The 14,993-nt window shown below is 32.8% G+C and overlaps 1 protein-coding gene across 2 annotated transcripts in view; it reads left to right on the top strand.

The window, feature by feature from the left end:
- The window catches only part of LOC118186174 (DDB1- and CUL4-associated factor 11), a 137,344-nt gene that overhangs the window by 88,734 nt on the left and 33,617 nt on the right, over positions 1-14,993 (top strand). For both annotated transcript variants that reach the window (XM_035356233.2, XM_035356235.2), the window contains one exon: positions 9,859-9,922. In XM_035356233.2, the coding sequence (XP_035212124.1) occupies positions 9,859-9,922 (64 nt within the window). The remainder of the gene's footprint in view (positions 1-9,858; positions 9,923-14,993) is intronic.

The raw sequence follows: 14,993 nt of genomic DNA, 5'->3' as shown, positions 1-14,993 counted from the left end.
AAATCAAGATAAAAATAAAAATAAAAATAAATAGCAGTCTGCTATTAGTCCGAAATATACAATAACTTATGGGCTGGACATGCAAGCTTAAAGAATTATACCTTTATAAAGGAACGTCGCCATTAAAAATGAAAAGAACATAGAATTTTAAGTGTATTCTTGACTATGGAATTTTATTATTACATATATACAGGGGTTGGACAAAAATATGGAAACACCTTTAAAAAAACATGTTTCTTTGCTTAATATGGTGTAGGAAACCCGTTGGCATCCAAAACAGCTTGCAGTCTTCTCAGAATGGATAAATACAGTTCCTGTATGTTTGCCAAGGGAATATTATACCATTCTTCCTGCAAAACGGTGGCAAGTTCAGATAACGATGTTGGCGGTGGATAACGAGAACGCACTTTCCGTTCCAATGTAGACCACAAAGGTTCGATAATATTAAGGTCTGGTGACTTTGGTGGCCAGGAGAGACGGGACCACTCATCCTCGTGCTCAGAAAACCAGTCCTGAACAATGTGAGCTGTGTGAACAGGGGCTTTGTCGTCTTGGAAGACACCATCACCATCGGGGAACAAAGTTTGTACCATGGGATGAACTTGATCGGCCAAAATGTTCACATAAATCTTGGCAGTCATGTGCCCTGACACAGTTATCATGGGGCTAGCAGAGAACCACGATATGGCTCCCCAAACCATAACAGAACCCCGCCATGTTTCACTCTTGGCAACAAGCAGTCTGTATTATAGGCTTGAGATGATGTTCTCCAGACGTAAACTCGGCCAGAAGTGGGAAACAATGTGAAAGAAGACTCGTCAGACAATATTACTCGCTTCCACTGCTCTATAGTCGAGGCTTTATGACTTAAACACCACCTTTTCCTGTTACGGGCATTAGCATCACTGATGAGTGACTTCTCAATTGCAGCATGGCCAGCAATTCCCTGTTTATGAAGCTCCCTTCTAATTGTTTTGGTACTCACAGGGTTCGGTAACACAACATTCATTTCAGCAGTAACTTTTGCAGCTGTCGTCTTCTTATTTTTCGTCACAATTGCCCTTAATGATCGTCTGTCACGATCACTCAGGACACACTTTCGTTCGTGCTGTGATTTAGCAGATGATGTTTTTCCGCTTTTCAATTATGCGGAATAAATCTTCGATACAGTACCTCTTGAAACACTAAACACCTCGGCTACCTTGCTTAAGGAAGCACCTACCATACGTGCTCCAACAATTTGCCCACGTTCGATATCTGTTAACTCTGACATAATGCAATGACAACCTCACATAACAGTACTCCGACAACAACTGAACTGTTTAGCACATTTACGAAGTTGTATAGGTGGCGTCAGTAGTCAAAAACGCCAGCGCCACCTACATATTTCATTAAAATCAATCTTTCTTTTCAAGCATGCATTTCACAAGGTGTTTCCATATTTTTGTCCATCCACTGTATGTTCAAAAGTCTTAAGACTGTTGAAGTAATAAATTTCTAGACAGGGAACCTACTCACCTGGAGAATACTCAAAAGTCAGAGAAATGAAACAGAAGAAGGGAAAAGAAAATCAAGGAAAGGGATTTTTTGGGGGGGGGAGGGAATATCTGGAACTCATTCTCTGTCCTTAACCTACATTTTATTTTGGTTTGTTTTCCAAAATAAAATTATATTTAGTCTTAAGTATATAAATACAATTGTGGTCTGTCAGATTTTTTCTTTTGTTTGCTTCAATATATGTGTAAGAAATTTTATGTGGAAATATATTGTAATCGCCGAAGAGGGCGTAATTCTGTCATGATGTATACTTCTTGTTCTTGGATCTGGCAGTGCGAGTTGAATGCATGTTAGACTTCAATAAACTTGGAAGTTTAGAAACCTGATTCGTAATGTTCTTTTACCTTTGTGGTGTTATCTGTGATTTGAATTAATGTTTCTTTCCCTTGAAGACCTGAAATGCCAGAATAACTTTTTCATGAAGTCTTGTTCATGTCCTTTGGAGTTGATAACACTCACGTCATTTTTTGTATCAAGTGCTAAAAATCTTCTTTTATATATTGGATCAAATAGAAAGTCTTTGTGTTTTTTTGCCACTAGGTGGTGTTGATGCCTATTTATCTGGTAGTAATATCTGGTAACACTCATCCAATAGTCTCAAACAAACATGTGCTTAAGACATTCAACTTCCATTGTTTGTGAACAAAATTTTCTAATTCGTTGCTTGTGTAAAAGGTTATATTGATTTGAAAATGAGTGAAATATCTGAAGAAATATGTTATGTGATGCTTTTTTACTATGAAAAAGGTAAAAAGGCTGCAAAAACATGCTGAAAAATTTGTGAAGTGTATGGTGAGAATGATGTGAGTAAACTAAGGACCCAGGAGTGGTTTGCTCAATTCCGTTTCGTAAATTTTGATATCAAAGATGCACCTCGCTCTGGTTGGCCAGTCACTGAAAAAGTTGATGAAATTTGCAACTGTTGGAGCAAGACCAGCACATAAGCTGTCAGGAAATAGCAGAGGCACTAAACATCAACCACATGACAGTTTGGAATCATTTGAAAAGAGCAGGTTGCAAAAAGAAGCTCAGTGTTTGGGTGCCACATAAATTGCAACCTGGCTAACCATCAATTTGGCCCTGTACTGTGCACAACTCGACCGTTTGAACGAAGCAATACAGAAAGAGTGACCAGAATTGGCCAAAAGAAAGGAAGCGAAGTTGTGTTTTATCATGTCAATGCCCGGCCACACACATTTTGATGACTTAGAGCAAATTGACAGAACTTGTTTGGGAAGTTTTAATGCATCCCCCATATAGCCTGAACCTTGCACAGTCTGGCTACCATTTTCTTCAGTCTCTGCAAAACTGTTGATGGTAAAAAATTGGCTAGCCGAACAGCTGCTGAAAATCACTCTCGCAAGTTTTTTCACAATAAACCACAGAAGTTCTACACCAATGGCATTATGAAGCTACCCAAAAAATGACAAAAGATCATAGATAATAATCATCAATATGTACTTTATTAAAACTGATTTTCAATAAAGAAATACCTCTCTTGCTTTTAATAATCATGGTGTTTTTTTTTTTTTTTTTGTTTTTGTGTGTTAATCACACAGGTCTATGTATCCTGAGTATATAAAAAGTCAAATATAGGTTTTCTTTAATAGTACCTAAATATGCAGTCCTTATGATTGTAAATTGTTCAGCATTTTGTATACATTGTATACATTCTGAATGTTCTAAAGCTGTTTAAAAAATTCTAAAAACTCATATTCAGTAGCATTATTTTTTAGTCATAAAAGATATTTTTGATGGTATTGTATTTTCTCACTTGTTTACAGACTTTAATATCAGCTGTTTAACACACAGTAGAATGAATACCATGGGAACAAAGATTGAGCAGATTATAGGTCATGTCTTTCTGAGTTTTGTTTATAAATTTCCATCTCTAACTTTTTTACTAAATTTGAATTATTTGCAGATGCATAATTAAATTAAATAGTACTTTTCTATAATTGTAACTGGATTCAGATATCGCAAAATGCTAACAATTTGGTGAAAAATTCGAAGCATAAAAATAATTGCCAAAATATACATGACTGGGAGAAAGAAAATGCAAGGAAAAAGTAACATAAAAATTAGAAATTATTAATTGAAATTAAACAACTTGCCAAATAAAAGAGAAAAACACATTTTGGACGGAGAATTATTAATGTGGAGGTGTGGATAACATTAAAATATGTTTTTGCATTTATTTACACAGTTGCCATAACATAAATTCTAATAAAAATCTAATTTGCTATTGGCAGCACTGCACTGTTTTTTTCCCCCCATTTTGCATTGCTCCATAACCTTTCAATAGGTGTATATGACAACCAGTATTAGGATCAGTGAAATTATAGTTAATGTGGAATTTAAATTTTATTTTAATACTTCATTGTTGTATCTTTTCCAACACTCTTGAGTGTATTTTATTGCCATCCATAATATTTTCTTCGATAACTTTTATCAACTTTCTGGCAGAGTGGTTAGGAGCAGTAACTAAAAAACATTCTTTTGTTTTTTGGAAAATATCCATTGGGGTGAAAGGATATAGCCAAGACATTTTCTTCAATGTGAAAACAGACTTTCCTCTATTTAACAATATAAACCAATGCCACATATTTTAACTGATAGTGTAGACATTAATGCATGGTCACAAACTTATAACTGCTAAAGTCAACAACATGCAATGATTCACATCAAACAGATCCTGACAAAATTCTGGAACTGAATTCTAAATACCATGGATAAAAAAAAAGGAAGTTGCCATTAAACAATTTTAAGAACGTAATCCTTTTTCTTCTTGGCACATCTAGTTTTACATCTCCATTTCAGTGCATCCTTGGAATTGAAGTAGAGCTTCATTTCATGGTTTTTCATACAATTTCTTTCACAGTGAAGAATTCCTTATTCTTGTGGAAATTGTATTGAAGATATTTCATCATTAGGTATGTCCCAAATTTTCACATCAGTGATAAAAATTCCAAAGAAATTAACTTTGCAGAATATTATTCTGATAAAACAAAACTGATTTCAGTGACATTAATTTCACAAAACATTACTCTGTTAGGCAAAATGGCAACTTTATATGAACCTCTTGGTGAGTTTAGCGGAACATCTGGCAACAGGTCTGGTCTGGATAGCTGAAATGCTTTTAGCAAACTGTATTGAGAATTCTTTAACGCAAAACCATCATATGTTTTAAATATAATCATATACATACATTAATGCTATGATTATTTTTATATTTTTGAAATATCATTTCTAGTGTTGCTTATTTTAACACTCTCTTTAATTATTTTCCACTGAAGTCCACATATTGTAATTATTTCTATGTATGTAACAATTTTTCTCCCATCTCTAGAAAGTTTATTGCATAATGCTAAGCCTTTGTTGAAAGTAATTCTTGCTTTCTCATTATCAAGCTCACATTCTGAATTTTGCTTAATTGAATTTAATCCGCTTGAAATAATTTCTTCGTCAGTCAATTGTGATATAATAGAAGTTATAACAATATTTCTTATCTTAAAAAAAATCAAGTAAATTCAAAGTTCAGTTTTTAGTTAATAACGAAAGGTATTCTGCTGCTTTTGCATTGTAATAACATCCAAGCTGAAAAGTCTGCAGTGTCACTTTTACTAATGAGTATAAGTAGCCACAATTGTCTTATACCATGGTTAAAATGGCTTACAAGTTGTCATCTCAAGAAACTTATGAATTAAATAATTCAGAGTTAACAGGTGCGAAAAATAACGCAAACTAAAAACATATTCATTTTTCCTAATGTATAGAGTTACAGTGATGCAGTTTATGCATCAAATAAATATAACAGAAGTACAAGTAGAAACTGTAGTAGAGACATAGGGATAAATGATATGAATGAAAGAACTCTTGTATAAAAATGCATTGAAGCATTTGACATAAACAGAATTGCATATCCATTGGCAAAATTACTTTAAAAATTATTTTTATAACTCTCAGATTAATGCATAAGTAAATAAATGTACTATTTTCAAATACGTCATTCATAAAGTTTTTGCTAAAATGAATCCCTAAGTTACTTCTGCCATTATTCAATATTCTCTTGCAAATAAGCCACATTTTTTTCACACACACACACACACACACACACCAAAAAAAAAAAAAAAAAAAAACAGATGAAAATTAAGAGTGGGGCATATATAAGCAGCTGATTAGAAATGGATATATACAAACATGTGGCAGGACAACAGCACATATACTACATGTTTGGCCATATGTTCTGAAGTGTGGAATATCCAGTGCTGTGGATGGCTCTTAGGGTAACATACTTTGGGACACTGGTACCAGCAATAGTGATACTGGAAGTGCAGGTAACTACTTAATAGAAGTGTAAGAGTATTAGAGTAGTTAGTAACTACTCTACTATCTACTCTAATAAATAATGTAACTACTCTAATAGTTTAGACAGTGAATAAGAAGTGCTAGCCACAGAATGATGTTCCTTTTGACAAATAATAAAAATTTTGTCTCAGAGTATGATAAGTACCATACTGTTTTTAGTTGCTTTCACATCTCTAAAATTAAAATAATAATAATGATGATGATGATGGTAGACAGGTTTTTTGCGGCTTATCCTCAAGATTTTTTTTTTTTTTTTAATTATAGGTAAAAATTAAAGGTGCAGCTTATTCAAGTAAAAATTCAGTATTCCTTTCATATGCCCTTTTAGCAATTATGGAAAGTACTAGAGTTAAAATTTTGGATTTATTAAAAGAATTCTGTATCCTTTGGTCTCTTTTCTGTGCCATTTTCCAGTTTTGCCTGCCATGAAAATCTCAACAAATCTTAAGAATTTTTTCCTATTCACTTGGTGTGGATTATAAACAAACATTATGGTATAGCAGTATGTTTAAAGTTTTAACTCAGGATCTGAAAAAAAGTTGAATAATCCCCCCCCCCCAATATTTGCTGTATAAATTCAAAATTAATTTTAAAGTGCAAGAGAATGTGTACCCAGCTATATGGACTTGTTTAAAACAAAAAATTTGCAGATTTAAGATCCAGTCTGTGTGTAATAATAGTAATAATAATAAAATTGCTATTAACTGTGCCGAAAAAAACTAATGAACTTCATTAAAATGATAAATTTGCTTTTCGACCAAAATACAGTTTCATACCTACTTTTGCTAAAAAATTATTTGCATATAAATAGGGATTTAACATTAGCTATCTGTTTATATTTCCATTGAATTTTTTTTATAACATTCCAAATGGTAAGTCACATGATAGACTTCTAAAAATGTTATAGTTCGTTTGTCTTTATCATCTGTGAGTTAATGCTATTGAGAGGTAGGCTTCCCTAAGGGTTTTCATCTATAAGAATATGTGTTTATGTTATGTTTTTCTTGAGTAATAATATTGTTATTAAAAGGAGTGACTCATCATTATATAAAATCTCCCTAAATGAACCATACCATGTATATAGCAAAAATTGCCTGCATTCTTTTACACTCATTGCTATGCTAACCATGCATGAGATTAGATTGGATAATGAACATGTAATAAACTTAGGTTTTTGACATTGCTGTTTTTTTTTTAAAGGGAATTCTTAGATAATACATAATAAGCTATTTTTTAGTAGTTCAGATTGAAAACAATTATAGCATTTTGTAGTCAGGTTAAACTTTTGAACGTAATCTGGGTGTCTTCACCTGCTAGTTTGCAATATTTTGGTGTGATAATACAAATATTGCAAATTATTTAGATAGATTATTGGTAGATTATTTCTGTATGATTTGCTAAGTCTAAAAGTGACTGTCATTAAGTACCATATTACCTCCTGCATTATTTGAAGACAATTTGCATGTATCACTGATTGAGTTTATTTTATCTTTGAAAGATTATGCTGTTAATCATAAATAGGGTTTGAAACATTACAGCCATTTAGAGTTTATTTATTTTAAAAAAATTACAGGAAATTTTAAATTTAAATTATAAAATAATATTCTTGGCAGTGGTTTCTTCGTAAAAAGGGAGTGAGTTGCACTAATGATGACTTTTGTTATAAGTTATTTAACAGCTGGGAAATATTTAAATGTGGAAAAAGATTTTTCTATTCAAGAAATGAAATTGATTGCATGCTTCCAGTACTACTGTATGTAAGGTGTGAGCTTGAACATCATTTAATTTAATGTACATCATTTTCAAGTTGGTATCACCTATTACAATATGATCTATTATTAGAAGAAGCCCTTTGTTATATATGTTACAGTGAAACACCGAAATCTGGAGAATGTCGACTTTCACTGGTGAATGTCAACATTCACATAGTCGCTTGGTGTATGTCTGAAATATTTTCCAAATACTCTTATTTCTGACTTACATAAAATAAGAATTTAAGAATATAAGAACTTGTAACACACAGTACATTCAAAATGAGAAAGGAAAATAATAGAAGTTAAAAACTTAATAGATTATGTGATTCCAATCTTATTTATTGCAACAACTTAAACTATTATTACACTTTGAATTGCACAAGAGGTCCTTGCTTTTACAACTGCATTTATTTGTGGAACACTTCCTTTTGCAATGACAGCATGTACATATACTCCTCTCCTTTCGACCTACACCAGAGCATATCTGTGATTATCGACATACACCGGTGAGGGTCCAAATGTACAAGAATGTAATGCAATATTCAATCTTTCACCAATGTATTTGGTGAATGTTGACGTTCTCCAATTTCAGTCTTTCACAGTAACATATACACAATTATATCAAATTGCATTTATATTTGATTACAGAATATCTTATAGTGTGCTTTGTTTTCTATACTGCTATATCTCTTTAGTTTGAATATATACAGCAGTTATTTCTTTTAGTTTATGCCTTGTACCTTGCTCACTATTTTATTTAAGCGGATAAAATGACGTTTTAATTACTTAGAATGGCGCAAAAGCTATTATGAAATGCAGGAAAGTGGAAGAGAATGAATCACCTGAATTGGTAAAATCAAGCAACCTTAAAAGTGCGGTTTCATTGATTATTATTAACACAGTAAACTGTTCCCATGTGTATGTGAGGTTAATGAAAGAGCTAGGAAAAGTGTTGATTCAATTCACCATTTCTCAGTCATAACATGAAATCTAATCCACCTATAACATTTCTTTCACTTGACGATTTCTGTATGAGTCAAAGATGAGCATGCAAGTCACATTTTCAGTGTTCTGAAGATTTTTCATTTGCATTTCTGTGAATTAAGCCAGTTTTGATTTAATATTGCTAGACTTATTTAAGGAGATGTAAACTCCCAAAGATTGTAGAATAACAAGACTAGAAAATTTTGAAACAAAACTCAGCTTCCTCTTCCATAATATTTATCATGAGCCAGCTCATTGTGTAAAACTGAGGAAACTCAATTCATCTAAAGGTCAGTATTGTAACATGCTTGACATAGAAGCCTGTAGGGTTCCTCACTCTTTTTGTCTAAGATGAACGTCGAGGAACCTAGTGAACTGTGTAGCAACTTATTGCTGAGTTCAAACAATTAAACATAGACTCGAGCTGGGTTAAAATACCCTTTATTTCACTCAAATAAGAATAACAGTTGGCCCCTTATCAGGCTTAGAGGAACCCTCTACTTGAGCTTTAACTCAGAATAAGAAACTAAACTAATGAAATGAGATTTAGCTGAAGCTAAACACAATTATCTAACATAGTTAGTCCTTTAATTTGAACTAGCCAGCAAATATCAGAAAGCACGTAATATAAGCCAAGCATAACAGCTTTAAGAGTAACTTAGCCTGAAGGTGAACATGTGCTACTAAGGATTCCTAGCACTCTCTGTTGAAGTTAGTTGAACCTTTCTTAAATACTTCTTCTAACTCATTTGCATTCAACGTGATTCTAAAAACTCATTCTGGTAGCTGTAAGTGGAAACAAGAATTGATAGAAAAGGACTTTAAAATTAAAATAACTGTTATAAAATTAAAATATACGTAAGAAGCCTTCAACCTGTTTATTCTGTAGGTACAACACATATTTGGGTTCTAATCTAAAGAACATACATTGTCTCTTATCAAGTGATGAAGTTGCACTTCCAGGCACCTGGGTGTCCGTCTTCACTCATTTACGTTCTTTAAAAACTAAAATTAAAATTTGTCATGATTGTAAAATGAAATGCATTTAATTCTTGCTAGAAAAAGTTGACTTTTAGGCTTCTAGCTTAAGAGCTGATTAAGAAAAACTCATTTATTAGATTGTGGTAAATCAAAAATTGCTGAAGAAAATATATATTGCATGTTTTTATATTTTAACTTGATTTTTTGGTTTTAGGGATCCCGAAGAGCGGTTGCTTCTCATAACTGGGACTACAGGTGGCAGAGAGTACCATCCAGTTGTATGTATTAACTTTTCATTGGTATCATAAAACCCTGCTTAACTGTGATAAAGGGGAGGGGAATCATTTAAATCCGTGAGTCAGAACACCAGTTGCATTCAGTTATTTTCAATCAATGATTTTTATTCTTTTTTGTTGTGAGATAATTGCTTATTGTATAACGAAGACAAGCAATCTCAGTACATTATCTGCAGAAATATTGAAATCTGTCTAAGGTAAAATTTTCTTGTGTACTTCTAATCTAATATTGCAATATATTAGATTCTTGCTATAAAACTGAAAAAGAGATAATTTATTATTTAACCCTTCAAGTATTAATAATATAAAATTATGTATTGAAGGATGACTTTCCCATTTCTTATGTATGAGGAAAAGGAGTCAATATACAAAGTGGAGAGGATCATTTTAGAATTATAATCTATCAAATACCTCTTATTTCTGAGATTTTGGGGAAATTCTGAAATTTCAGGACAAAACCTACAATGCTTGTAGAGTTAAATAGTTTAGATATATCAGGGTTGCCACACTACCTGGAAAACCGGGAGAACCGGGAAAAGTCAGGGAATTCGAAAATTGACTAAAATATTCAGGGAAAAGTCAGGGAATTTAAGTATTTTTGTCAAAATCTGGAAAAGTCAGAGAAGTTCATACAACGATCCCGCCAAAAAAAGCGATTTTTGCGCCGACGTTGGAAGAGGTAATTTTTTTGGCGAATTATGTATCACGTGAGTGCGGGTAGCTGGCATAGAGCCAATTTTCGCAGCTCCAATTTGATTGTCTTTTAGAAAGGCAAAGCAACTTTTGGCTTCCAGTATTCTCGAGAACCGCATGTGCAGTGCATGAACTAAAGAAAGTACCTGTTCTCGTATAAAACAAAATGGGTTTAATCCTAGTATACGGTACCATGGAGGTTAGAATCAAAGAATATGTATTGTAAAGAAGGAAAACCTCTCTGTAATAGACGTGGCTGTGGCTCCGTTCCATCATAGAGGGAAACAGCTGTGCATGTCTGATATATCTGTCGCCAAAGCTCGAAACAGGTGTCGAAGTTCGAAGGTCACGTTATCAAGAGTTCATAAAATGAATATCGTTTAAAATTTCTTTAACCACTTGCGCTAAAAAGACGTGCCACGCACGTCAAGATGCTTTTGTCTCAAACCGCGAGCGACGTGAACACCACGTCGATAAGCATTTATCGCAAAAATGAAAATAACGCGGTGCACACGTCGCCTAACAACGAGATTGTTTATTTCTCGAGTTACAGCTCTGGATTGCACTCGCAGATGCGGAGCGGCGTAAATGAGACACTTTACCGCTTGTTTTATTGTAGGCACGGCACCGCAGCCGTGAAGTTTAGTCTTAGCGCAAGTGGTTAAACTCTAAAGGAAAAGCAAATATTTTTTGGCGCAAGTAAATTAATTCATGGATTAGTTATTTTCAGGGGGAAAAAAAAACTACGAAAATCCGTTTTTAAAATTATTGCGAAAAATCCAAGAAGAAACGTCCTTTGATAAAACGTTTCTTCTTGGATTTTTCGCAATAATTTAAAAATGGATTTTCGTAGTTTTCTTTTTGTCAAAGAGTGTTTCTTCTTAACACGTGCTTCTCAATTTCCTGTACACATCGCGGAGAGGGAAATTCTGGCCGCCAGGTTCCGTCGCCAAATCCCTTGGCAAATTTTCCTTCCGCATTCTAGCGGCGTAATAGCATTTTACTTGTATGAAACCTTTTCTTCTTTACATAAACGTTCTTTGGTTAGAATAATAATGGGATTTGGCGACATCTTGATGCGCAGTAAACGGGTCATTTTGGTCTTGACGACAATTTTCAAAATCGTGCCCAAAGCCTTACCGTATACTAGAATTTTACCGCAAAATCTTTTTAAACCTTTTTTTCTTTTTAATAAATACCTTGCCATTTTGCAGTAAAATAAAAAAATAGTAATCAGTCATCTAGGCTAGCCATGTAATATAACTATATTCGCTAAAATATCGTTGATTATTCTAATTCAATTTTTAAGTAATTATTTTTATGTTATTCATATAATTTAATGTTGCTTCTTTCCTCTAAATTTATTTATTATTAGTAAATAATATTTCCAAATTTCAGGAAATTTTCTCTGGCATAATCCTGAAATTAATTATAGCAGTATGATGACATACTATCACGAAATTTAATGCACATATTTTTTCCTTATGTATGCTGCGAAATAAATATAAAATACCTCAATTTATTAAAATAGATTTCTTTTTTTCGTTTAGCTGCAGAATGTCTGCAAAAAAAGCCTTATTTTATTCCAGATTGGGAAGATTCTAATCTCAATCTTCAGTGGGGAAAACAACAACTATTATAATTATATGTGTGTTTTCAAGTGTTAAGGTGCCTTTTAAGAACATACCTCACGCAAATTAAAATTACCTAAAATCTAACCTAACTATTTAGCATTGCGTTGTGATTTATAAGGACCGGATTAGCCTCATGTTGAACTGGTGATGATCATGAGTAATAATTAAATAAAACATACATTTGTTATCCAATACATATATCTTAAATTTTATTAAGTTTCTTAAGTGGAAAACTAAACAAAATTATCAAACAAAGTATACCAAGAATAATTAAGAATAAATGTCCTCTGGGATTTATTGAATAATTAAGTGAATTTGCTACACAATACAAGTAATACCATAATTAATTTACCTCTTAGCACAGCCAACGTACATTACGCGGATAGACTGGAATTTTCATGAAACACCTGGAAAACCTGGAAAAGTCAGGGAATTTCATTCTTCTGTTTCAGTGGCAACCCTGATATATGAATGGTTTATTATGCCCACTTTTGCTTATCAGTTGTTATACATATTTGTTTGTACTTTTAATTATTGGAAATAGTTCCCGTTATTATGCAAAAAAAAAAAAAAAAAGAGGGGGTGCGTCCAGGAAATATCCATAGTGATTTAGTTTCTAGATGGTTATAAGATGAAAATTGAAATTGCCTTAATATTTTTTAACATAGTTTCCTGCTAAACATATTTTTTCTGACTGCAAGCTTCTGTATTATGGTAGTATAGAGTTTTGCTAACTACTTCCTAAATGATTGGAGATTTGCCTAAGTTACTTTGTTATCCATGTGAATTTTTCTTTTCCTTTTAAGATGCTCATTTGAAGGACAAAGAAAAGTGAAATCGATTGTAACCAAAAGGTTTGGGTATTGCAATAGATCTCTCTACTTACTATAGCTTTGATTGGTTTGGTTTAGTTTATTATGGCAAAGCCCACTAAGGGCTATTTGCTTGGGGAGGAATGCCTTCAGGAAGGACTTTCTGAGGAAAACTGGCTATACATGTTATGCATGGGAAAAACCATGAAAACACCCATACAGCTCGGCTGGATTCAAAGCCAAGTCGGAACTACCAGTTTTCAGCAATTTTACCGCTTGGCCGCTAGTGGGCCGTATGATAGCTTTGAAAACATAGGAAGTCATGCATTATCATAATGCAAAACACGGCTGTAGCTAGAATTTAATTTCTTGGGGGTGGGAGAGCGACCATGATTTCCCAGTATCTGAAATTTTATAATTTTCAAGAGAGTACATTAAACGTGATTTAAATTTAAATATGAATGATGTCATGGTGGACTTTGGTGGATTTATATTGATTTAAATAAACTTAAATATAATAAACAAAAATTTGCATGATTTTTGGTGAAAATGATCTATGACAGCATTATTGTCCACTTTCCACTTTGATGCTTAAAATGTGATGAATTGAAAGCAGAGCTAAACCGTTAGATGTTCTTCATTTTATTATTACTGAAATATTTTTAAAATTCTTTTTAAAGTTAAAAAAACCTCTTTCAGCTGTCATAGTAGAAACTGGTTGTATTTTCGAAATCAATAAGAGAGTTCAAATGTTGAAAAAGTAATTTACGTCACAATTTACTAAAGCCTGACTTGTAGTTGGGGTTTATTTTGTTTGGTTTTCATTTTTATAGCCATATTGATCATTCTCCTTTCAGTATTTGTTCATGAGGTTCAGGAAGATCATCCTCATAAAACTGAGTACATTGCTCAATAAAATCGTACGACACATTACATCTCTGTGAAGGTACACTGAATTGAAATTATTAGCATTTCATGTGCAAGATCTGTCATTTCATAAAGAAATTAAGTCATTGATGAAAATGTGTGATAAGAGATTTTTGGATCTGTTGTGGGCATGTCATAAATTTCTTTAGTTTGAATATATACAGCATTGAATTCATGCATCTTTTACTGCCTGTATAGCACTTGCAACATTTAAATCGACAGTTTGTAATAATTTTGATAAAGTATAATTTATTTCCTAAAATTTGCTTGGTGCAAGTACTGCAATAATAAAGTTACACTTATTAATGAAGTTTAACTGCAAAATAGTTTTTTAAATTGATCAGCAAATGTTTCTCTTATTTCTTTCAAAGATGCAAAAATCAGTTTAAAGTCAGCTTCATGTCTTTTACACCACCTAGTTTTGTATATTTTTTAACTCGTATTTTTCAAGTGAAGAAATAATCTTTTTAATTTTATCTAGTAATCTTAGTGCATTTTGGACTTAACATGGAAAAAAAGCATGCTTCAATAATAATTCCAATTGGGTTTATAATGTCTTGAATTTTAGAAGAATCACTTAGATGAATGTTTCAAAAACGAGACACATAATGTGTGTATAGACTTTTAGATACCTATTTCATATACTAGCCTATATGCCTTGAAGCGATGCTCCATCATAACTTTAAATGTAGTTGTCCTCTTAAATATTGTAGCAGTAAACCAAGTCTCCAAATTTTTGATAATTATGTGTGCTAGAGCTAGTGGGAGACTGGCGGCAGGTAGTACACCTGACTCCGTATAATGATTGGTACATTTGTGAGGTTTGCACTGCATTTTGAACTCAAAAACATGTATATTAAAATTAGGAGATGCTCTTTACAAATATATATAATTTATGGATAGCGTAGAACAGTTATTATTCAAGTAAATTATGGTCCTCATGATGTGAGAATCCTGATAACGAGGGTCTCTATAGTCAAGAATTCA

The sequence above is a fragment of the Stegodyphus dumicola genome, chromosome 1 (assembly GCF_044657685.1).
Source record: "Stegodyphus dumicola isolate Sdum_Otavi_A_Nest chromosome 1, ASM4465768v1".
Lineage (NCBI taxonomy): Eukaryota > Metazoa > Arthropoda > Arachnida > Araneae > Eresidae > Stegodyphus > Stegodyphus dumicola.
This window is presented reverse-complemented; position numbering and strand designations above follow the sequence as displayed.